At 35.6% G+C, this 25,358-nt stretch overlaps 1 protein-coding gene across 1 annotated transcript in view; it reads left to right on the top strand.

The window, feature by feature from the left end:
- The window catches only part of Eml5 (EMAP like 5), a 194,718-nt gene that overhangs the window by 167,393 nt on the left and 1,967 nt on the right, over nucleotides 1-25,358 (top strand). The window contains exons 33-46 of the mRNA XM_048799527.1: nucleotides 416-494; nucleotides 1,667-1,796; nucleotides 4,316-4,414; nucleotides 8,243-8,263; nucleotides 15,158-15,331; nucleotides 16,143-16,351; nucleotides 18,473-18,630; nucleotides 20,107-20,221; nucleotides 20,920-21,108; nucleotides 21,266-21,438; nucleotides 22,644-22,806; nucleotides 23,400-23,503; nucleotides 24,411-24,564; nucleotides 25,182-25,282. Coding sequence (XP_048655484.1) covers nucleotides 416-494; nucleotides 1,667-1,796; nucleotides 4,316-4,414; nucleotides 8,243-8,263; nucleotides 15,158-15,331; nucleotides 16,143-16,351; nucleotides 18,473-18,630; nucleotides 20,107-20,221; nucleotides 20,920-21,108; nucleotides 21,266-21,438; nucleotides 22,644-22,806; nucleotides 23,400-23,503; nucleotides 24,411-24,564; nucleotides 25,182-25,282 — 1,869 coding nt within the window. The remainder of the gene's footprint in view (nucleotides 1-415; nucleotides 495-1,666; nucleotides 1,797-4,315; nucleotides 4,415-8,242; nucleotides 8,264-15,157; nucleotides 15,332-16,142; nucleotides 16,352-18,472; nucleotides 18,631-20,106; nucleotides 20,222-20,919; nucleotides 21,109-21,265; nucleotides 21,439-22,643; nucleotides 22,807-23,399; nucleotides 23,504-24,410; nucleotides 24,565-25,181; nucleotides 25,283-25,358) is intronic.

The following is a 25,358-nucleotide window of genomic DNA, read 5'->3' as shown; positions in this document are numbered from 1 at the left end:
TATATATATATATATATATATATATATATATATATATATAAAATGCACCTGTCATGTGAAGGTATTAGATGCTTTAGAGCAGTACTTTAGACTTTGTTGATAATGCACCCATCAAGAAAGTTTTTTGTATATCAAGCTAACATTTTTACATTTGTTTTTAAACGAACTGCTCTTGTGTTAGTATATTATTTACATTATGAAACATATACCAAGAAATTAAAATGAATAAAATTTCTAATTATTTTCTTTCCCCCTTACTGAATTAGAAGGTATCAGGATCTAGAGAGTGCAGTCTAATAGAACACAGACCCACTTCCCTTTTGACAAGTTGTAGTCTCTCTGGAGGGCAGGTGTGGAGACCCAGTGAAAGCCCCAAGTGATCTATGCCTTTCCTCCTTCCATCTCTCTGTTTCAGGCCCCCAGTGAGCAGGGCCCCTCCACAGCCAGAGAAACTTCAGACAAATAATGTTGGCAAGAAGAAAAGACCCATAGAGGTAAGGAAAACCCACTCCTTAATGTTATTAAAATGTATCCAAAGTTTCTTTTTATAAAACACCCAAGTCTTTATCATTAGTTTTCATGAAAATAAGTGTATTGAATAATCATTTTGTTTGATTTTAAGAAGTGATTAACTTGCCAAGTGAAGTGGCACATGCCTAGAATCCCAGCTACTCAGGAGTGTCATAAGTTCAAGGCCAGCCTCAGCAAATTAGAGAGACCCTGTCTCAAAATAAAAAATAAAAAGGCCTGGGGATATGGCTCAGTGGTTGAACATCCCTGCGTTCAATCTCTGCTACCAACAAGCAGAGATTGTTGGTAAATAAATTTCTGTTTCTCTTAATTTTTAAATGAGAACATCCAAACATAAATACATGTGAGTGATCTATTACTTACAGAAGTCGTGTCTTATACTTAGTGTCCTGAATTCATAAGTTGAAGATAAAATATTTACACCACTCCAGGAACCTTTACCCCATGTGATATAGTCACTATACAGGATTCATGAAGTCTGTTCCTCCTTCTGTCCCTCCTTCCATCAAAGAAACCTTCAGCACTAGCTGAGGAAAGAGAAAGATCCTCCCAGACCTTTCATAATCCCACATCAGCAGCAAATAAGCAAGTTGTGCTAAATGAGCCCTGAGCAAGGTGTAAAGCTATAGGAGAGGGATTGAAATGAAAAACAGGAATGCTTCTCCCTGCAGCCTTCTCTGCCAGAACTTTCAGCATGAGTTGTCAGAGACAACTTTGGATTCTTCAAAGTAGCTGACTTTGATATAATTTGTCCTGAGTTATCTATGCTGAGCAAATAATTAACTAACAATGAATACAAATCAAATTCTTCTTTCTGACTAACCATAAAAATTGAAGTATTCTTTCATATGGAATCTTAAATCTGAAATTCTTAGAATTGGATAACCTTGTGATTCCCTTTTCCTTTTTATAACTTTATATAGAAAAAGTATAGACTGTGAAATGTGTTTCATTTGCCCAAAACAGGCTAGAGAAAATATATCTAGCTTAATTTTGTATTTGAACTCTGTAAAACATCAAAAACACGTCTTCCATTTTGACTGAAGATGCTAATGCTATGTACATCACAGAATATTGGTGAACGTTTAGACATGAGGAAGAGAGTAATTGTATAATGGTTTCATTATTGTTATAGGACCTCGTGTTGGAGCTTGTATTTGGTTATCGAGGCAGAGACTGCAGGAATAATGTACATTATTTAAATGATGGTGATGATATAATTTATCACACTGCATCAGTTGGAATTCTGCACAATGTTGCTACAGGTAGGAAACCTTAGTTCTCTATCTCCTTATATACTCTGCTTTTAATTTAAAATCTTTTAACTAGGAGCTTAAATTTCTTTGTTAAACCTATAAATAATAATTGAAATATATGAGAAATGATCCAGAATAAAAAATATTTCATATTATGGCACTATCTAGTTATATTTTAGTATTAATAGAGTATGATACAGCAGAAAAGGATTTTATAAGGCCAAGTTCTCATAGATCTCTACTAAAAGTAAAGGTTCGCTGTACATTAGAATCCTATTTTACAGTGAAATCATTGTGCCTCTAATTCTATTTTCCCATAACCTCATCATGAGAATGGGTGGTTTGGATGGTTGTCTTTGACAGTGATTGAAAGTAGCACATTGGATAAGTGACCACAGGGGTGATTAGTGAGGCCTTAGAAAGCCAAGCAAGAAAGCTTTTTTGTCTGTGGGTCTACTGATTATTGCTTGTTTGATCCAAGAAAGTGAGAAAATATTCCTTGATGTTTATTTAACAGTCTTGTTGAAGAGCAAATAGAGTTATCTTATTAAATATGATCCAATGATGTTAAGTTTTTTATTTTTAATTCTGTTTTATTACATATGATCGCAAACTTTATGAAATTTGAAAGCAAAAACAGAGTCTACCTGATGAGTCATTTGGGTTTTCCTTTGAGAGTTTCATTCTGAATGGATAAAGAGTAAATTATGTGCATCATTATCCTCCTCCCCTTGTCAGTATTAATCATTAATATGATCTTTCTTTTCTGGTTTGCTAAAGAAAAGGATTCACCAGAACTACATGCAATTTTTCATTTAATAATTTGAGCCATTTAAAAAAAAAAAGTACTACTTAGAAAATCCTTTTTAATTGAGGTTTCACATATCCTTCAAGAGAATGGGAAAGAGTAAAATGAGACAAGCATGAAAGGAATAAATATATATATAAACTTTCATGTTTATACTTTTGGTTTGTTTTTAGCTTTCTGATTTATAATTAATCACCTTTCTAATGGTGAAGTGCTGAGAGAGGATGGAGGGGGAGATGAGGCATCTGCTTCAGTTCTTAGTATTTGGCTTCCAACCAGTTTACATTGCTGTGCTCATAGTCTAGGAAGTATAGATTCATTAGCTGATATTCCACCAACTTAGCCAACAGCTCATAATTAGTTGTTTGTTTCTTTAACTGAACCCACAGCCCTGGAAAGTAAAAATCATATTTCATATCAAGGAAAAATTTAAAATAGTAGGTGTGTTAAAAGTGATCATTGAGTTTTTAGTCTTGTTTTCTCTGTTTGAGATCCTGATATTCAGGGTCCTCTAATGTGGATTCAGCCTACTGTTCTGACCTCATGTCCTACCTAATCATTTTACTTGTATAAACCTAGTTTTTTATTGCCTCCTGTGTAGAGTACTTTCATAGTCTTCTGAAATCTCTTCACTGTCAATACTGCTAGATGAATCACATTACTTCCATTTTTATCATACTAGAATTTCATTTTTATTTTTAATTGGTGCATTATAATTATACACAGTGGTGGTAATTACTATGTTATGTGCATGCACATAACATAATTTGATTAATCTCATTCCCTAGTACCTTCTCTTTTCCTTCCCTCCTCCCTCCCCCATCTACTTGCTCTACTCTACTGACTTCCCTTCTATTATTATTTTAATGAGTGCATTATAATTATATATGCATGGAATTCATTGTGGTATACTTGTACATAGACATAGCGTAATTGGTATATTTTATTCCCTAGGATTTCCCCACACTCTCCCATCCTCCCTCCCTCTTGATCCCTTTCCTCTACTGTATTGGTCTCCCTTCTATTTGGGGGATACATTAATTCTTTGATCAAAAAACTTTAGTGCCTCTCCACTGACTGCAGAATAAATATGAAATATTAATAAATATGGCCCAAACTATTAAAGGGAAAATTATCTCTGGTTTTTGTATGACCCTGGTGAATCTTTTTCTTTAGGAAACCAAAACAAAGATCATAAGCCTTGAAAATCTTTCATAATTCTAGTCCCTACTTCCCTTTCCAACTGCATTGCTCACTTTTCTTCCTCATGACCCTACAGCCAAAGGAGTCATTATATATGCATACCGCTGCCTTTGCGCCTTTCCTCAGGGTTCCTCTACCTACCTAAAATGCCCTTCCCCACCCTCCTTCACATTTGCAGAATCTGTCTGCATCAGTGCAGAAGTGTCATATTCCCATAATGAGAATAAGTCTTCCTGTGCTAAATTCCCATGGCATTTTGATTCTTAAATCTTTGGTGGTATTTGGCATCTTCAGCCTTGGATCATACAATTGATCCTTCAGATCATATGGTTGATCCCTTTCAGATTTCTATCTTTTTAAAACATCTGATTCTTTATCCTTTGATAATGTGTATAGTAAGTATTCAAAAACTATGTGTTGAATAAGCAGATAAGTTAGTTTATAGTGCTAGATAAATGCATTTGGTTGTTATATCTTAAAAGTTTTCAAACTTAATTCTCAAATTCTTTCTTTATAGGGATTCAAAGTTTTTATCAGGAACATAATGATGATATTCTGTGCCTCACTGTAAATCAGCACCCCAAATTTATCAACATAGTGGCAACTGGCCAAGTAGGTATGTTTCTATATTTTAAAAAGAAACAATGTGAAGCATTTTTGTTCAAATAAATTCAACATCCTAGGAAAAATTAAAGTGTAATATAATTACAGATTCTTCAAAACTCTGTGTACATAAAACACACACAAAATTATACCATATGGTTTGCTTCTAGGTACCTTCTCTTACTAACTTTGGTTATCTGCATTAGTACAGACAATTTTGAATTTAAAATCAACTGTCATATAGGGGCTGGGATTGTGGCTCAATGGTAGAGCATTCGCCTAGCATGTGCGAGGCCCTGGGTTCGATCCTCAGCACCACATAAAAATAAATAAAATAAAGGTATGGCATCCAACTACAACTAAAAAATAAATATTTTTTTCAAAAAGTCAACTGTCATATAGTGGTTTAAATAGTCAGATTTAATTCTTTGTCAGGAATTTCTGATTAGCAAAAAAAAAAAATTTAATTCAGTATCATATGAAGCAGAAAGGAAGTACTTTAAGGAGAGAAGAGTTCTGTTTCAGCAAGGGTTAACCTAGAAAGTAGTGAGAACCCAGCTGGGCATGGTGGCACAGCCTGTAATCCCAGCAGCTCAGGAGACTGAGGCAGGAGGATCACGAGTTCAAAGCCAGCCTCAGCAACTTAGTGTGGCCCTAAGTAACTCAGCAAGACCCTGTCTCTAAATAAAATATAAAAAGGGCTGGGGATGTGGCTCAGTAATTAAGCACCTCTGGGTTCAATCTCTGGTACCAAAAGAAAAAAAGTGAGAACCTGGTTGGGCTTGTGGCTCAGTGGTAGAGCACTTGCCTAGCAAGTGTGATCCTCAGCACCACACAAAAATAAATAAATAAAATAAAGATATTGTGTTCATCTACAACTAAAAAAATATTTTTAAAAAAATGAAAAAACAAATTTGTTTCATGTTTGTAAATCCCCACTGCCTTTTCCTTTTCTTTGGTATTAATCTGATTCATCAAGTGTTTTTGTTGTTGTTGTTGTTGTTTGTTTTACAGTACCAGGGATTAAACCCAGGGGCTCTCTACCACTGAGCTACATGCATAGTCTCCCTCTCCCCTTTTTTTCTACAAGATAGGATCTCAGTAGGTTGCCAAAGCTGGTCTTGAACTTGCAGTCCTCGTGCCTCAGCCTCCTGAGTTGCTGGAATCATTGTTTACTTGCTTTTTATTTTTTTTATTTTTTTAACCTTGGTCAAAAATTTAAAGGCCATAGATTTACAAGCAAAATGATTGAAGATAGCAGATCTATTTGGACATATCTACCAATCATTGATCACTATGAATACTACATTATAGATTTGGTCAGTCATATTTTCACAGCTTTCATATAGCTTGTAAAGTTCTTAAAATCGTTGGGTTGGTTGGACCTCAGGGGGTTGTGGTTGCTAAGCTAGCTTTCTAGCTATCTTTTTCTTAAATAATTATGCTTTTAATATCTTATTTTTTCATGCAAGTACTGAATTGATTAGTCAAAAACTTGTTCTCTGCGTTTCCTGGTTCTATTGCTATGCCCCCTGGGACCCTGCTCTTTTTCCTTCTGTACAGTTTTCTGCTTTTAAAGGAAAGTAGACTATTATAGTACCCAGTATTCTAATCTTTGTATAGGAATATATATGTATACTCCCATTTGCACTAAGTTCTTTGAAAGCGATGTCTTGTTTTCCTCTGCACAAGGAATAAGGCCTATCTCCTGAAGGAATAGAGACCATACACCTGGCTTCATATCTCTTGGTACATAGTTATTGCTCTGTTAATTGTTATTGAGTAAATTTATTTATTCAACAAACTTATTAAGCACCTACCATGTGCAAGGTATTGTTCTAGCAGCTTATAAAAAGACAAAATCCCAGTTTTAATGTAATTTACATTTTGTGAATAGAATTCTAGAAGGTATGGTTCTTTGTTTGCTCATTCTTCCTTTCTTTCTCCTGCTCTCCTTTTATTAAGCAACTTTTCTCATATTAGTGCCATAGGTTCCTTTTAGTTGAGAATTGTCATAGTCACACATTAATCTTTCAGAATTTTGGCCCCTTTCTCCACTTCTTTCCCTTTATTTTGAAAGGCAACAGTACAGGGAACATGGAATGGCTCATGGTCTTCCCTTCTCTTTCCAAGTCAAACTCTGCAGTGCAGAGGTGAATTTCAAATCATGCACGTAGCCCTGTGCCTTGTCTCACTTGTAATTTTTAATAAAAATGGTTAACAAAAAATGCTTCACTGATGACTAAGTATGGAGAGGGATGTTTTTTCTTAAAGGGAACTGATAGGTAGTCACTTTGCTGCCAAGCTTATTTAATACCCACAAGGCACAAAACACCATTTAAGTTGTTGGGTTTTTTAAAAAAATTATATGGATCATAAATAAATTTAAATATTTACTTTGTGGTATATTAGCCAGTTACATTCAGACTTTTATTTTCTTGACTAGAATCTTAAATCTCAGGGCCAAATGTATCTTTTTATCCATTATATACTTGAACCGATCACTATTTTATGCCTAATACGGTAGTCTAACCTCTCCCTAGGAAGCTCATTTATAAAATAGTTCTCCACAAAGAATGGAAATATGTCTCTCTAATTGCTACTCATTGGTCCTCATTTTGGGGGTACTTAGAACATGTAATCACTTTTTCCTATAACTTTTTCCTCCAGTTTTGGAAACTATCCTATTCTAACAGAGTCTTCTCTAGTACTTCTTTTAGAATGTCCACTCTGGACATCATCCAGCTACATTTCATGGGTCAAGGTGTATATGAGAACAATGAGATTGCTTTCCATAGGGGAACCTCCCTCTCCATTTGGGGATTTGAAATCACAGAATTAGGGCTGGGGATGTGGCTCAAGCGGTAACGCGCTCGCCTGGCATTCGTGCGGCCCGGGTTCGATCCTCAGCACCACATACAAAGATGTTGTGCCCGCCGAAAACTAAAAAATAAATATTAAAAAAATTTCTCTTTCTCTTTCTCTCTAAAAAAAAAACCTTTGAAATCACAGGATTATCTACTAAGTGGTCCTGAATCTGCTTCTGAGCCTGCATGAGCCTGTTCTCAAAGTAGATCCTCTACTTTTTGTAGATCCTCTACTAATTGATGTAAAAAAAGAAAACAATCACCTAGCTTCAAGGAATTCTTAAATTTTTACTCTTTTTTTCTTTGGTAAAGACTGTTAATTCTTTTATGTGGTGCTGAGGATTGAACCCAGTGCCTCACATGTGCTAGGCAAGCACTCTACCACTGAGCCACAATCCCAGCCCTAAAGACTGTTAATTTTTAAGTTTTTTTTAAACAGGTATTTTCACCACAAATACAATGAGTATAGATAGGTATTCATATTTTCTTGGCAAACTTTAACTCATAGTGAAAATATTTAGTTTAAAAAAAAAAGAATTTTTTCCTTGAGTTATATTGTAATCTTTGCTATCATGTCCCTCAGAAGATTTAGATTAAATTCTTCCCTGTACGCAGAGATGCATTAAAATTCCAAAAGGCCCATTAAGTGGTGCATTTTATGACCCCAAAATAAGTGTATTATCAATTTAAATCATATAAATATTATTCTTAAAGTTATAATTACAATTTCATGTAAGTCATTAAATATGAAGAAAATTGTTTTTATCAAAGAAAGATTGAAAGGTCATACATAGAATGTTAATATGTGCATATAATTGAAATGGTTGCCTTCTCTCTGTTTACTCAGTGTAATACAACTGATTGCATATATTTTATTAAGTTATTTTAAAAATATTTATGATAATGGGTCTTGCAGATTTTAAGGCATTTGTGTTATTTATTGGTAACAACTTTTCTGTTGCTTTCTTTTATAGGTGATTCAGCAGATATGTCAGGTAAGGAAAAATTTAATATTTTCAGTTTTATTTATATTGTTTGGTAATGGTAACCCAAATTTTTATAAAGTAAATAAGATATCTGAGTGACTATTATTACTTACATCAAACATCTTATTACTCTACAAAAAGTTTGTAAATTATTTGTAATAAAGAATACATTAGTTTAATAACATGATACTGAGCTCAATCTGCAATAATAGTATTTTTTTAAAAAATGAATGTTTTGACCTTTTTTCCATATGCATGGAACTAATCTAAGTACTTTCCTTATACTACCTCATTTAATCATCACAAGAATTCTTCATAGTAGTTACTAACTTGGTAACATTATAAGGTTAGGAAAAGTGGAGTTGGGAGAGCTTGGAGATAATCCCTAGCACAAAAAAAAGCAGGGAAAGGAAAGGGGAAAAAATGATCAAAACTTAATCTTAAATATAAATAAATTGTATTGACTCTGAATAAAATTACAAAAATAAAATCAGATTTTTACATACTATCTCAGTTGTATATATTAAATCAGCAGATCATTTAAAGATTTAGAACTATTATTGATCTTAGCTTTATGAATTAAAGATAATGATTAAATTAACAATGTGTAGCTATTTTCTTTAGATATTACAATAACTAATCCTTTTCAACTATATTTTAAATTTATGTAATATAATATGAATTAGCAATTTTATAAAAGATTTATATCTGTTTCTTTCCCCTCCATCAGGGCAGAGTATGATTTTATGATTTGACAAATCAACTATTAATTTATTCAAATCAACAGGCAAGGTCACTGCTTACTTGATTTCACCCGGGAGCAGGGGTTGGCAAACCATAGCTCATAGGCTTTATTTGGGCCACCACCTGCTTTTGTACAGCCCAGTTTTATTAATTTAAGTAGTTGGGAAAAATTAAAAGAATGCTATTTTATGACATATGAAAATTATATGAAATTCAGATTTCTGTATTTGTTAACCAAGCTTTATTAGGCATAGCCATGCTCACTTACAGAGTATCTGTGGTGGTTTGTGTGCTGTTAATGGTAGAGTTGAGTGGCTGCAGAGACTGTGACAATCTCATAAGTTATACACTATAAGTTACGGTGACACAATTATAACTTCACAGGTTTTAAGATAGATACACACACACACATATATATATATACACATACATATATATCTGTACTACAACGTTTACTTTCTTTTTTAACCAGTGCATCTCTATAATGTCAAAACAAGGGTGAGGGAAGAAAAGTGGATTTTGAATGTTATACTTTTAAGGTACAGTGAAGTGTGGATTATGTTGTTCTCAAATGAGATGGTAAAGAATTGTGTTTATTATGGAATGACACTATAGTTGTGCTAAAAGAATGTTACATAGCCAGGTATGGTGATGCATGCTTGTAATCCCAGCAACTCAGGAGGCTGATGCAGGATAGTTGAAAGTTTGAGTCCAGCCTCAGTAACTTAGTGAGGGTCTGTCTCAAAATAAAAAGTTTAAAAATGGCTGGGATGTGGTGCAGTGGTTAAGTGTCTTTGGGTTAGTTCCCTGGTACCAAAATAATAATAATAATAATAATAATACAGTATGCATCAACACTTTTTTTCTGGTGCTGGGGACCAGACCCAGGGCCTTGTGCATTGTTAAGCATAATCTCTTCCACTGAACTATATCCCCTAACCCTATGTCAGTATTTTACCACCAAATTATTTTGTGTGGTTTCCTTTAGCTCTTGACGGTTTGATAGATGCTATAAGTACTAGCTATAAGTACTTCAGAGTTGGCATCTTATAGTCAAGATGCCAACTCTGAAGAGACAGAAGAGTTAGCCTCTATAAATAGCCTCCATGGAACTACAAAAAAATTATTTTTGAAAAAGATAAGGAAACATTTTAGTACAACTTTAAGTGGTTCTGAGACATAGCACAACTGATGATAAAAAAATATGTGTGGAACAGCAAAAGGGATAGTTGGATAAATTTACCAAGCTTGTATGGAACTTTTTTATTCTCAGCGGGCAGTTTGTGAAAAATATTTCTATCATCTGCTACTGAACGTGAATTTTTGTGATTGTCAACAGTTGTTTTATTTGCCGTCTGACTTAATTATTATCAGTTTCATGAATTTAGGTTATTAATACAAGCTTAATATCCCAGTAGCCATGCCAGGAATGATGTAAAATTGACAGCCAAGACATGAATGAAAGCTCCAGGCTGAGGCTCATTTTGGGGGTCTCAAGAATTACCATACATTCAGAATTCACTGGAAGGAATTGCAGTGCTCAGAGTTGGTTGTACTTATAGCCAGCAAGAGAAAAGGACAAATAAGGCAGAGTCTGGAGGACCCAGTCACAGACTTTCTGGCTCCCCCAGGGACCACAAGGCCAGCTTTATCCCCACCAGCTAATCTAGCCATACACAGGTGTTTTGCCAGGGAAGCCCACTTAAGACTCAGAGTCCAGGGCTTTTATTTGGGGTTGGGCACATAGACGTGAAGTGCAACCACAAGTACCAAAATACCAGACTCCCAGAAGAAAGCAGGTGTCAGTGCCCCTAACAAGACAGAGCAGTTGTGTAACATAAGGAACACTTCAGAAGCCAAGTTCTTACACACTCCAAGAGCCAGCCCACAGGCAGGGCCTTCTAATGACCAGCCTCCAGCCTGTGTAAAACCTAAGGCTGGGTCAAGAAACTAGAAAGTGAGTGTGCCTGGAGGAAAGCTGCTGAGATAACCACAGTGAGAGGGAGGGAGGGGTCAGCTCCCAGAGGGAGTCTGGATTCATGTCAAGGTTAGTCTGTCACTGGAAAATTTTAAATAACACAATGATCTAATTTGTACTTTGAGAAAGTCACCTCCACTAGCTTGTTGAGAAAGAGGAAATTAGACAATTAGGAGCCTATTATTATAGTCCAAGCCAAAGACAAACAAGGTTGGCAGGAGTGAAAGTAGAAAAAACTAGACAGACGTGGGACATAGTTTAGAGGTAAAGCCAGCAATCCTCTCTGATGAGTTGGATTTGGGGTAAGATAAAGTGAGGCTAAATACTAATTTTTTGCTTGAGCAGTTAGCTAAATGAGATGGGCAAATACTTGGGGGAAAATGCATTGGGCATGGAGAATTGTCTATATACATAAAGAATGAAGGCAGTTTAGGTACAAATATAAAATGGTAGATTTGGGGATGATAAAATAATGAAACTCCTATCTGATTATGTCATCAACTGAGAGAAGGAAGGGGAGAAGCAGGGGTTGGTTTTAAGAGGAGTGAAGTTTTCAAATAGTTACTTTGGAACGTAGGTCAGTAAACACTTATAGTAGAAAAGATATGGTGGAATTACCCTGAAGACATTAGATGTATTTTCAGTGGACACTAAGGGAATACTTTTATCTCTGACAAAGTTATTTCAGTCCTCCATGACTATATGTGGAACTTAAGAATTTGATACCTTTGATCCTTTAGGCAGGAGAGTTTTCCCTCTGCTTTTGCTTAGTATTTGTTGTGGTAGGTGGGTGTCTATCAGATGGCTTTGTGGGTCTCTGGGTGCCCTCTACAACAGAAAAGGATGTTTATTAGCATGAACAGTGAGGAAGGTGGGTAGTCTCCTGAGTCTCCTGCTTCTGGAGCACTTCCAGGACCCAGGATCCAGGCATGTTCCCTCTTTGCCACTCTGCCAGGCATAGCATCGGCTTCACCAATAAGGCCAGTTGCATTCGTGGTCACTCAAGGGCTGCAGCAGCATTTGAAGTCACATGCTTCCTTGCTTTCATCCAGTGGGAAAGAGGAGTAAAACTCCTTTCAGAACCATCACCTAAAAATCCTTCCTATTACTCTGACCGAGTCATTAGGACACAAACCAAACCTTGTACTAAAAAAAAAAACATGAGGGGCTGGGGATGTGGCTCAAGAGGTAGCGCGCTCGCCTGGCATGCGTGCGTCCCGGGTTCGATCCTCAGCACCACATACAAAGATGTTGTGTCCGCCGAAAAACTAAAAAAATAACAAATATTAAAAAAAAAAAAAAAGAAACCATGAGGATACCATGTGCTGATAGGCCCTAACCTGGGTTACTAAAGTAAATCACTGAGGTAGAGAGGTAGGGGTGGGAGGGCTGTTACCACAGTGGGTTCAGACTTATGGGAGGAGCATGCCACTTCCCTGGAGTCACTTGGAGTCAGTACACTTAAAGGGCCCTTGTTTTAAAATACAGTTTTTATTACACTGTATCACAGGCAAACTAGGAGGTAGAGAAAGAATATTCTTTAAAATTTTCATTCGTATGAGATCCAGCTAGTAATTTAAAAGGACCCTTGGGGAGCTGGGGATATATCTCAGTTGCCAGAGTGCTTGCCTTGCATGCATGCATGAGTCCCTAGGTTCAATCCCTGGCACTGCAAAAAAAAAAAAGATTCTTAGGGTATCTCTATACAGGAAATTAATAGTCAAAAAATAATTGTAGGGCTGGGGGTGTGGCTCAAGCGGTAGCGCGCTCGCTTGACATGCGCGAGGCGCTGGGTTCGATCCTCAGCACCACATACAAATAAAATAAAGATGTTGTGTCCACCGAAAACTAAAAAATAAATAAATATTTAAAAAAAAATAATAATTGTAAAAAGTAGTTTAGATTACCATAAAGCTCTAATTAAAATATATATATATGTGTGTATATATGTGTGTGTATATATATATATATATATATATGTATGTGTATATATATATATATTTGAGATTTATTTTTCCAAGACAGCCAGATGAGGTGAAAGAGCAAGAATGGGACCTGAATACTGATGTTAGCACACCTGTGCTGGCTCTGCCTGTGTGTAACAAAGCAAGTTACTGAATTTCTCTGAGCAGAATTCAGAGGAAAACATACCTGGTTGGAAGGTAGGAGTAGAAAGCATGAGATGAGGGGCTGGAGAGAGCCCCGTGGTAGAGCATGTGCTCAGGTGCACAGCACCCTGGGTTCAGAAAGAGATATGCCGCCTGCCATGGCAGGTGTGCAGTACCTGAGGACCTTTGGGATGCGAGGAATAAGCTGGATCTGTTACCTAAGATTGTGAATGACCATTTTTAAATGATAAGAGAAAATAAAATATGCCCAATGAACATAATTTCATCTTCAGTAACATGGGCCCTGAAAATTTATAGTAATCTTAATTTTAAATACTGCTGTTGATGTAGGTTTAGCAGTCTAAATGTGCGGCAATTCCATAACATAGAATACCTGTAGGCTTTTAGATTCCTGGTATCAGTTTTTTGCCATCACCTTTAATTTTTTTATATAAAAGTGTGAGAAGCTCAGTAATTCATCTTAAGATTATTTGCTGTTTAAATTTTAGATATATGGAACTTGGCAAATTTTGGTTTGTTTAGAGGCAAAAAAGTTGATATATCTTGAAAATATGTTGCCTATTCTATCACATTTTGGCAGATATAGTATGTGATCTTCCCAGAGGTACTTTTTGTAAGCATATATAAAAATGTTTAATATTTCTCGTTGGCAATATTTATCATTAAATTGTTTAATATTTATCATGTATATAGTGATGTATGATATATATCTATATTTTAGATTTAAGCCATCTAACATGCCTTATTGAGACTCAGTTCAACTATGCCCTAGGTAAACTTTGACTTTTAGTGAATGTGGAACATTTTTAGCCCAGTACTTAAATTATTATAATAAAATTTTCAAACAACCTATTTTATTATTGGCATTTTTATATCTAGTTCTCTATAGTTTTGATATTTTACTGTTACACAAACCTCTCTACTTAATGATACTTAAGTTTAAATATCTGATTTAATAAATTTTAACTGCTTTACTTGAATTATCAGATTTAATGTACCATTGTGTTCTATAAATAGCAAATGGTGAAAAATATTATCAGTTTTTTAGATACCAAAATTTCTTTCTGCATCAAATAATTTAATACAACTTGTCTTAATATTTCTCTCTTTTTGCAGTACACATAACATGTATAATTTGAAGAAAATGCACTTAGTTTTTAATTGTTTTACTCAAAGTACATTCATTCTAAGACCGAATTAGCTATAGAGTGTAGTTCAGGAAAAATAATAATACAAAGCTATGGTATTTTAATTTATAAAATGCAGAGAAACAAGCTGGGAATGTAATTTAATGGTAGAGTGCTTACCTAGCATGTGTGAGGCTCAATCCTCCGCACTGTAAAAACCAATCTACAAAAACACAAACAAAACAGAACCGGAAGCAACTTTTTAAATAGTAGCAGCACTGCATAGGATGATTAAAGTTTTTTTGTTTTTTTAAAGATTATGAGTTTTATCCTTCCTTAAACTTCTGGGTTTTTAAAAAAATTCTTATAAAGGAATATGTAGCTATCTATATTGTCAAAATTTTCTTTTGAGATTTGTTCAGGTGGTTTTCTAAGTATTGCTTTTCACAACTGTGTCTGCTTTTCATTTCTCTCCCAGGTAACATTGATGCTAAATATATATTTGTATTTAACATATTTATTGTATAAAAATGTAGATAGCTCTCTATATAATTATATAACAATTAAAAATGTGTCTAAAACAGTGCTTTTCCCCCTCTGATGTTGAGAATAAGCCATAAGCTCTAACACTGAACTACATCTCTAGCCCCCAAACATGCCTTATTTTTTGATAAGTTAATATTATGATGGACTGATTTTTGTATAAATGCTATTTTCTCAAAAGTGCAATTGGAAATATAGCCTAAAGAAGTATTCTGGTTTTGTTTTGTTTTCCAAAAATTTAATCTTAGTTTGAGCTATTCTTTGTTAAGTATACTCCTTCTTGGGTACATTTTTCCATGTTTCAGAGATGGGTTTATATATTTTAGAAATGGAAACATTTATAACAAGTCAGTTCCAACCTTTGGATTTCATCTTTGTTTAGCCACAGCCCCTTCTATCCACATCTGGGATGCAGTGAGCAAGCAGACTCTATCTATACTAAGATGCTACCATTCAAAGGGAGTGTGTTCGGTCAGCTTCAGTGCTACTGGCAAACTCTTGCTGTCTGTGGGACTAGACCCAGAACATACTATTACCATTTGGAGATGGCAGGAAGGTAGGATAATGTGTGTGAATATGAATTATATATTTAATATTTGCCTTAAGTTGGTGATTGAAACCATTATTCACAATAGCTCTATCCAGTACATGCACACAGTTCGTGGTCCTATAGGTAGGTTTCACTTTAAAAGTCCAGTGAAATTCTAAGTTCACAAAACATAAAACTAATGAAATTATTATTAAAAATTATTAACTGCTGTTCCTTTCAGTAAGAAACTATATATGTATCTTTGCTAATTATTAGTGATTAATTGGTGTTAGAGGACCTTAATAAAGAATAAAAATGTGTGTGTGTGTGTGTGTGCGCCTGTGGGTGAGTGTTTGCAGTGCTGTCAGTGCTAGTTAGACAGGTGCTGCATTCCTGACCCATGAAGTATATTTTAAATGATATTGGAAGACCAATAGGATAGTATTACCAAACATACAGGAAAAAGAAAAGAATGTTTCCCAAAATCATTTTATGACCCTTAAATGGTAATGAAGCTCCCTGTAAATACATAACTCAGTTATGGAGTTATAAAGGACTTTCTACCCAAGTAATTATAGTCATGTGATTGCTTGGTAACAGAGCAAGGGCCACAGCCCTCCCTTTTATAAGCATTTTGTTTTTTTAAAATCCATGTATTTTTAACAAATATTTAATTATATAACAATTTAAAATGTATCTAAAACAGTGCCCCCCCCACGTTGAGGATTGATAAGCCATAAGCTCTAACACTGAACTACATCTCTAGCCCCCAAACATGCCTGTTGATTAGCTTGGTTCTTATATTAACTTGGATAATTTCGTTGTATCTTCTTATCAGGTGCCAAGATTGCCAGCAGAGTGGGGCACAACCAACGTATTTTTGTAGCAGAATTCCGACCAGATTCAGATACCCAGTTTGTCTCTGTGGGAGTAAAACATGTGAAATTCTGGACCCTGGCAGGAAGGGCTCTTCTTAGCAAAAAAGGGCTGCTGAACACACTGGAAGATGCCCGGATGCAGACCATGCTCGCTGTCGCATTTGGTGCAGTATGTCTCTTAAAATGTTGTGTAGGGGTGTAATTTTGACTACCAATTTTCTTGCCTGAAATAAGCCACATCAATGTTAATATGGCAGGTAATCTGTTGATGTCCTAGTCAGGCATGTATTTCATTTTTCAAAAGTCTGATAGTTTCAGAAATGAGGGAGTGGGAAAGAAAGCTCTTGAGGGAGGATTATGATGAAAATTTGAGTCCTTAGGCTTTTGCTGTTCTCCAAGGCTTTCACTAGTCGTGTAACTGTCACCATATATATCCTGAAACTTCTGTCTTCCTAACAGTTCTTCACATACCTAAAAATTTGTTAAGAGTAGCCAGGTGCAATGGCACATGCCTGTAATCCCAACTACTCAAAAGGCTGAGGCAGGAGGATCACAAATTCAAGGCCAGCCAGTCTAGGTAACTTAATAAGACAGTCTTAAAATTTTTAAAAATAAAAAGGCGGGCTGGGGATGTGGCTCAAGCGGTAGCGCGCTTGCCTGGCATGCGTGGGGCCCAGGTTCAATCCTCAGCACCACATACAAACAAAGATGTTGTGTCCGCTGAAAACTAAAAAAAATAAATAAATAAAAAGGCTGCGGATGTAGCTCAGAGGTAAAGCCCTTTGATTCAGTCCCTGGTACTGCAAACAAAAAAAAAAAATTTTTTTGTTAGAGTAAAAGAAATATGAGGGGTTGGGTTTTGGCTCAGTGTGCTCACCTAGCACATGTGAGGCCCTGGGTTCAATCCTTAGCACCACATAAAAATAAATAAATAAAATAAAGGTATTGTGTCCAACTACAACTAAAAATAAGTTTTTTTAAAAAAGGAAAAATTAATCAAGAAGCATGATTTTCAAGTAATTTAAGTTTGGACCTAGGTTTAGGATTTCCTTTGCTTTCTTTCATCTTACATAGTTGCAAGTGTCCTGGGCCAAGAAGGGAGTAGAGAGACAAAAGGAGAAAGCACAGTCTCTGGTTTGACAGAAGAGAGATCAAGAGCCGTCCCTCTTCTCTCCTCACTAGGTCCTACATGGGCCCATGGGTGAATTTATAATCCCCGTCTTTTCTTTAATACCTTACTCTGGCTAGGCTTCTAAAATCCTTTGGTGAAATAAAAACAACAACAAAGCAGATTTCCTTATTATGTGTTTATATAGGTATGAAATTATTTGAAGGAAGGAAAAAATAAGTTTAGAACAATTAACTACACTTATGTTTGGGGGAAAAGGCCACTGAAAATGTTGGTCATGCTATGTCAAGCTCCAATTGAACATTCTGGGCATTCTTAACATTAGATCAGTAGTTTATTTCCAGAAGAAAACCCACACATTTACATGCTTCTGACATTTCATTTGCCCATGTAGATGAACTTCCTTCACTTTTAAAATTCCTCATAGTCAATAAAAAATAAACAAAGATTAAATATTAAGAATAAGTGAGTTTTAATGTATGAAGCAACAGTATAATCAGAATATAACAAAATAAGTTTATGCTCAGTTTAAGCATTTTTAAAATTGTTAAAACATATAAAAACATAAAAGTGGGACATATTTATTTGGCAGAATGTTGAGTCTATGCTAGGAACTATAAAAAGAAAAGGGAAATCATCTCCATGCCCACAGAACTTACATTCTCCTTGCAGACAGGCAGGAATTAGTGCTACTGCTAAAATGAGTGAAATCATCAGAACTAATAAAGAGTTCTCAAAACCCCCTATGACTGGTACAGATAATAGTTTTATTTTTTAGGGGAAAATGCTTTGCTGAACCTAATAAAAAGTCTTCATTTGCTGTTCCTTTTTTTTTTTTTTTTTAAATCTGAGAACTTTATTTATTGAGCAGTTGGAAGGAAGCAGTCCAACAATAGAATATAAACTAGAATTACAGCATTTTAGAATTGGAAAGAGAAAACTGTCCAAGGTTACCCCAGCTAAGTGACAGACTGGGAAAGGAAAAGCCATGAGGCAAGCTGAGCCTGGAGTTCAGGTTCTGCCTCTTGGGTCCATCTCTCCATCCATACCTTGCACATGCTGAATCACAGATGAAGTAGCATCACACTCACAGATTACATCTGTTTGAACTCTCTTTGCACTTTTGATGAGTTTATCTCCCCCTTCCCCACTCCTTTTCAGAATAACTTGACGTTTACAGGTACCATCAGTGGTGATGTCTGTGTGTGGAAAGATCACATATTGTGTAGAGTTGTGGCCAGAGCTCACAACGGGCCCGTGTTTGCCATGTATACCACCCTGCGAGATGGACTTATTGTGACTGGTGGCAAAGAAAGGCCGTGAGTCCTCTTTCTTTTCACAGCCTCACTGAATACTTGCATTTGTCATCTACCTAGGGTTTTCACAGTTAGGTATTCTTGTTATTTCTAGGCTATGGGTTATCTTCTCTGGCCTTCCTCCTCATACGCTTCAACTATAATGCCTTCTATGTTCCTTCTCTGGATTCTCCTACCTAATCTTAAATCGCTTTTTCCCCCCTTGTAGATAAACCTAAACTCCAATGGTAGATACTTTTTCTTAGGTCTAGATAGGTATTTTTCTTACAGATTAAGAACTTAGTTTGGGCTGGAGTTGTAGCTCAGTGGTAGAGCGCTTGCCTGGCATGTGTGAGGCCCTGGGCTCGATCCTCAGCACCGCATACAAATAAATAAAATAAAAGATCCACTGACAACTAAAAACAAATTAAAAAAAAAAAAAAAGAACCGAGTTTCCTCAGGACTGTGTGCGTGCATCAGTTATTTGCCTTCCATGTGTGAGGCACTGGGTTTGATCCTCAGCACCACATAAAAATAATTAACATAAAGGTATTGTGTCCATCTACAACTAAAAATTTAAAAATATATATGTAAATGTAAGGAGAAACCTGTTTCTGAATGATTTTCAAATCTCCCAACAGTAACCAGATATATCTACATGTTGGAATGTGACACACAAGCACATTTCACTACAGGAATGGAAAGAACCCACATTCATCAGTTACAAGAACAGAATTTCCTTTTCACCTGAAGAATGAATGTATTGTGGCATGCAGGCACATGTTCTCCTAAGACAAGCAAATTTATCCAACAGAAAACAAAGAAATACATTGTTCAGTTATTCCAAGAGAAAATCTAAAAGTGGACTGTCTTTTACAAATAACTCTACACACTTGTATTTCTCACATCTCCCCATTTTGCACACCACTTCTCACTAGTAGCCTTTGAACTATAGGATGTCTTGATAGTGGTAGGAAAAAAACATGCTTCTTTTTTGGCCCTTAAAAATAAACTCTATAGCAGGGCATGATGGTGTGCACTTATAATCCTAGCAACTCAGGAGGCTAAAGCAAGAGATTCAAAAATTTGAGGCCAGCCTTGGCAATTTAGTGAGACCATCAGCAATTTTATGAGAACCTGTCTCAAAAGACTGGGGATGCAGCTCAATGGTAAGGCGCCCCCAAGTAAATAAGACTATAGTGTATCATCTGTAATCCTATTATCTTGCTTCACGTTTCAATTCCTATGTTAAAAATGGTTTTTCGCTCATCTTAAGTAACATGAAGAGGAAAATGTATGGTGGAAGCTAAACAAGATATGCCAGAGAAAAACGAATAGTTCACAAAATAAAATTTGCTGAATCCTAAGATTGCCATAGAAATTTATAATAAATTATATAGGGCTTTTTTAGTATTCTACTTAAAATTTAGTATTTGTTATAATGAAAATTATCTATAATAGTTACTAAGATACTTTTGGGGTTTGGTTTTATTTACTTAGGTCAAAAGAAGGAGGAGCAGTTAAACTGTGGGATCAGGAACTGAGACGATGCCGGGCCTTCAGGCTTGAGACGGGACAAGCCACAGACTGTGTTCGTTCCGTGTGTAGAGGCAAAGTAAGATGTTCCTTGACCTGATATGGTGTAGCAGAAAACAGCAGTTTTTACTGATTCTCTCAAATTGTGATTTAATGGACAATATTTAATAATACATGAGGATGGGTTCACTTGCTAGTTATCACTCCACTTTGAGTTCCGTAGTTGATGCCAGTGCAGTGCATAAGATGGGAAGCCATTCTGTCTAAACAGGGTTTCCTTTCTTAAATCTGCTAACTGTGGTAGACAGAATTGAAAATCCCTGCTAGTTGACTCATTTTGATTAGACAGCTGTATACACTTTGTAAAAACATACATTCCTATAAAAACTGTGGAGCATGTATGCACTCATTATGCACTCATTAAGTGTATTTATAAATCATATATGTGCATTAACTCATTCTGCTTATTCAAAAATTAGCTAAGCTTATTTATACTTGCTCTTTAAAAATTCCAGTTCTATCTTCCTATATCTCAATGTACTTATACCCCTTTTTGGACATCCTTAGATTATCACAAAGTCACAACTCAGATTATTTAAGAATCTAGGTGGATTCTCATCACATGGACTCAACTATGCACCCCAGCCCAGGGGTCTTGCTGATGTGTGCCTAACACAGAAAAATTCACATGAGCTGTCGATGGGCTTGTGACTAAATTAGCTCAAAGCATGTACCTGTTGTGGTACATTACATACATCATTCCCTTTTATGTTTCAGGGCAAGATACTAGTTGGGACAAGGAATGCTGAAATAATTGAAGTTGGAGAGAAAAATGCAGCATGTAATATTTTGGTTAGCGGACATGTGGATGGACCGATCTGGGGGCTAGCAACACATCCTTCCAGGGATTTTTTCCTTTCTGCTGCAGAGGATGGGACAGTGAGACTCTGGGATATTGCTGATAAAGTAGGTACAACTTTTTAAAAAATGTTAGTTTCTAAGAAGTGGAAACCCTAAATTGCTAGTACTCAGAATTATGTTGAGAATTTTGGGAGGAAATTGGCTAAATTTATAAGTATTTCATTTAACTTGGTCTTCTGTGTCTGTTTTGCTTCTTATACAGAAGATGTTAAACAAAGTGAATTTGGGACATGCTGCTCGTACTGTGTGTTATAGCCCTGAAGGGGACATGGTGGCTATTGGAATGAAAAATGGAGAATTTATTATTTTACTTGTGAGCTCTCTAAAAATATGGGGAAAGAAGAGAGATAGACGATGTGCAATCCATGATATCAGGTTAGTTGACAAATGGAATAGAATTTTTAGTAATTGGGCCCAACTTGCAAAAAACCTTATCTACACCTTCAAAAAAGGCCATATGACTTATAGCATTCTATGTAAATTGTATGCTGAAATGTGGCCACTTATATACATAATTCTCTTTGCAATGTTAAATCCATGGGGCACCAACCAATGCTTTATAATACGAAGTACTAGGTAATGTTAGTGTCACACTAAACATGTACAGCAAATTCATTATGAACTCTCACTCTTAATAGAGTCACCTGCCCTTTAGAAGTTTGAGTTATAACCCCAAACATAGCTTCTCTTACTATCAGTTAGGCTTCACAGATTATCCTCTGTGACCTTTCCCTTCATGTTTCTCCTTTGTTGCACTTTGAGCCTTGAGATATGTTCTCTGGATTCCCATTTCTTGTTCATTCAGTTCATTCAGTCTTGTTCATTCAGTCTGTCAGCACTGAACACCTGTCAGGTTCCAGAATGGGAATTAAACATTTTTTTTTTGAAATTTTAATTTTCAGTGCTTAAGCTTATTTAACTGAGCTGCCACTTCACTGGGCACTTCTCTGTGATCAGTAGATGAAATTATTGCATCTGTCAAAGTGTGCTTTCTTCACCAGTAAAATCCTTTCATAAATGAAACCTGCTCAGAACTTTAGTGTGTAAAAACAGTAAAAGTGGCTTTCCTTGCCCCTACATGTCCCTAAGTTATCTCAACAAGACTCATAGAACATTCTCAGACTGTCTCAGGCTGTCTCCCATGTTTACCAGGCAAATTGTATTCACTTTGCTTTTAATACAAGTTTTTCCAAGCTTCAACTAGTCACTTCATCTCAACAAGCTGAAGCAAGTTGAGCTGGACAATGTTCTTAAAGCAGCTTTAAGACATCATTTTTCCAGCTGAAAGAATCCTATCTTAGTGAATTATATTAATAATTATGGAATGGTAATGGATTTTTTAAAAGATATTTTAAAAGTAATTGGGTGATAACAATAGAATATTCAAATGAAATGTAAAACTTTCTTATTTCATTTAACAAATACAGTCGCCATATACATGATCATTTGTGTCAGACAAACTTGAAACCGTATCACAAACTTACTTTCAAGAGCTAGAAAGGAAATTTCTTAAATATTTAAATATTTAAACTATTTCTTATGATCTAATGTATTTTTTTTACATTATGTTATATATTCAGGTTTAGTCCAGATTCCCGATATCTGGCAGTTGGTTCTAGTGAGAACTCAGTGGATTTTTATGACCTAACATTGGGCCCCACCCTTAACAGAATCAGCTATTGCAAAGACATCCCAAGCTTTGTCATTCAAATGGACTTCTCTGCAGATAGCAGATATCTCCAGGTATGGCACCTAATACCATATACCCAGTTTACAAGGTTATTTCTGCTTTTACGTTGAATGCATTTAAAGCAGAGTTCCACGGCTTCTCAGCTCTTGCCTTTTGTTACCACTCATCATTTTTGCATTACAAATCTGTAATACCCCATTCTTTTTTAAAAATAAATTTCACTCTATTTAAGGTACACAACATGTTATGGAATACATATTTATAGACAGTGTTGCTATAGTGAAAGTAAAAGTCACTATAGTGAAGAAAATTAACATATTCATCATCTCAGAAACCCATTTCTCTTTTTGTGGCAAGACTGGCTAAATCTACTTATTTAGCATGAGTATCAAATACAATACAATTTTACTACCTGTAGTTCTCATGTTGCACTTTGAGCCTTGAGATATGTTCATCCTACACATCTACTACTCTGGCCTACATTCTATCCATTTCCTTCCCACTTACCCTTTTCCCCATAGTGACTTTGGCATTCTTCACATTAAAATATGTAAAACAAAGTAGCAATTTGCCAGTGTTCTATAAACCCCTTGTGGATTTTGCCTTCACCTAATGGGATTCTCGTCTCACTTTAATTTGACAAAAGGTCTCTAGTGGTTGCTATAAACGGCTTGTCTATGAAGTGCCTTCAGGAAAACATCTTTTGGATCATGCTGCCATTGACAGAATTACTTGGGCTACATGGACTAGGTAAATACTGCATGAAAGGGCAGCAGCAACTTTTTAGGTAACTTGGAAAATCCTGTTTCTGAATAGTTAAGAGCCATTCCACAAGGGAATAGTAATTGAGTTCCATGTTTCTGTTACCATATCTTGAACTCTTAGGAAAATAATTTTATGTTCATGCTGCATCCCTTTGAATTGAACATATTTACGTGCTTTATCAGTCTCCATGATGTACCAAGTTCTTATAAAGAAATTTTTTAAAAAATCGAAGTTATGATTTTTAAAATGCCCTGATATGTTCCTGAACATTTAAAGACAGGTGCAAAGGTGCATACCTATAATCCCAGTGATTTGGGAGGATCTCAAGTCTAAGCCAGTCTAGGCAACTCAACAAAAACCCTGCCTCAAAAAAAAATTTTTTTGAAGGGTCAAGGGATATATCTAGCTTCAATTCTTGGTACAACAAATACAAAAATCTTTTTTAAAATTAAAACAGGCAATAAAAATACATGTTAGGTGCTATTAAGTAATGTAGTAGTAATATTCTACTCAAAGGAATGTTACACTGGCGTTGTTAGAAATGAAGCTTATCTATTTGATAAATTTGCTGACGGTATGACAGGTCACCAGGAGCATCCATCCTTTTGGTCAATGAAAAAATGACAAATTCCTATAGCATAGATATCACTTTTAATTTGAAAAATAATTCAGTCAGCTTTCCTAAAGTATTAACTGGGTTTTTAAAAGGATAATTTCAAAAACCCTTATTATATTATAGAACTTCAATTTTTAAAAGGTAGGAGTTAACATCCAGATGAAATCCAGTCCTCCAACCTGCCTTATTTTATTTTAAATGACAGACTGATAAGGATTGTTTTCAGGATAGTGAATCCATCTGTGTTTACTCTGTGGATGTTCTTTTTCTCTCTAGTATTCTAGGAGATGAAGTTATGGGAATCTGGTCCAGGCATGCCGAGAAAGCCGATGTCAACTGTGCCTGTGTATCTCATTCAGGAATCAGCCTTGTAACAGGAGATGACTTTGGCATGGTTAAATTATTTGACTTCCCATGTCCGGAAAAATTTGTAAGTTTTTTTTGTTTAGTATTTTTATCATTTTACAAATAGCTTAGATGTGATCATTAGTACTTTTTCGGAAATATTCAAATGTTTGGACTCGACTTTTAAAAGCATATTTCAAATGTTTCATACTTTCAAATTTTTGCACCCTTTTTTCAAGTCTCCTAAATCCATTACCACAAATGAAAGCAAATAAAATAAATGTCAGGCTGGGATAGTGGCTCAGTGGCAGAGCTCTTGCTTAGCGTATGTGAGGCATTGGATTAAATTCTCAGCACCAATATAAATAAATAAAATAAATGTCCATCAACAACTAAAAAGGTCTCCCTCCAATAATACCTCTGATGATCTTTTTAGCAAACCTTTAAAAGTCAGTTATCAAATTTCCAATGCTTTTCTTAAAATCTTTCAGAGACCTGAAGACATCTGACTGCCCAGATAACCTGGTTTGTGTTAAGTATAGATCTGTTACTGTCTCTGAAAGAAAATTTTAATCATTGGGTGTGGTCCTAACTCCCTTCTCTCTCCATAGTTCTTGTGATTAAAAGTTTATGGTTCCTAATAACAACTTTTAATTTTTGTTAAATAAAATGTTCTGAGTTTTGTCTGTCATTGTTCTTTAGGCAAAGCACAAAAGGTTCTTGGGTCACTCACCCCATGTGACAAATATTCGATTTACCAATGGCGATCGACATGTTATCAGTGCTGGAGGTGATGATTGCAGGTCAGTAGCTTTCTTAGTCCAAGAAGAGCAGACTATCTTTTTACTATTTAATATAAAACTTCTGTAAGCTCTGGTT

This window comes from Marmota marmota, unplaced genomic scaffold (assembly GCF_001458135.2).
Source record: "Marmota marmota marmota unplaced genomic scaffold, marMar, whole genome shotgun sequence".
Taxonomy (NCBI): Eukaryota; Metazoa; Chordata; class Mammalia; order Rodentia; family Sciuridae; genus Marmota; species Marmota marmota.
Note: the sequence above shows the minus strand (reverse complement) of the source record. Positions and strands in the feature narration are given on the sequence as shown.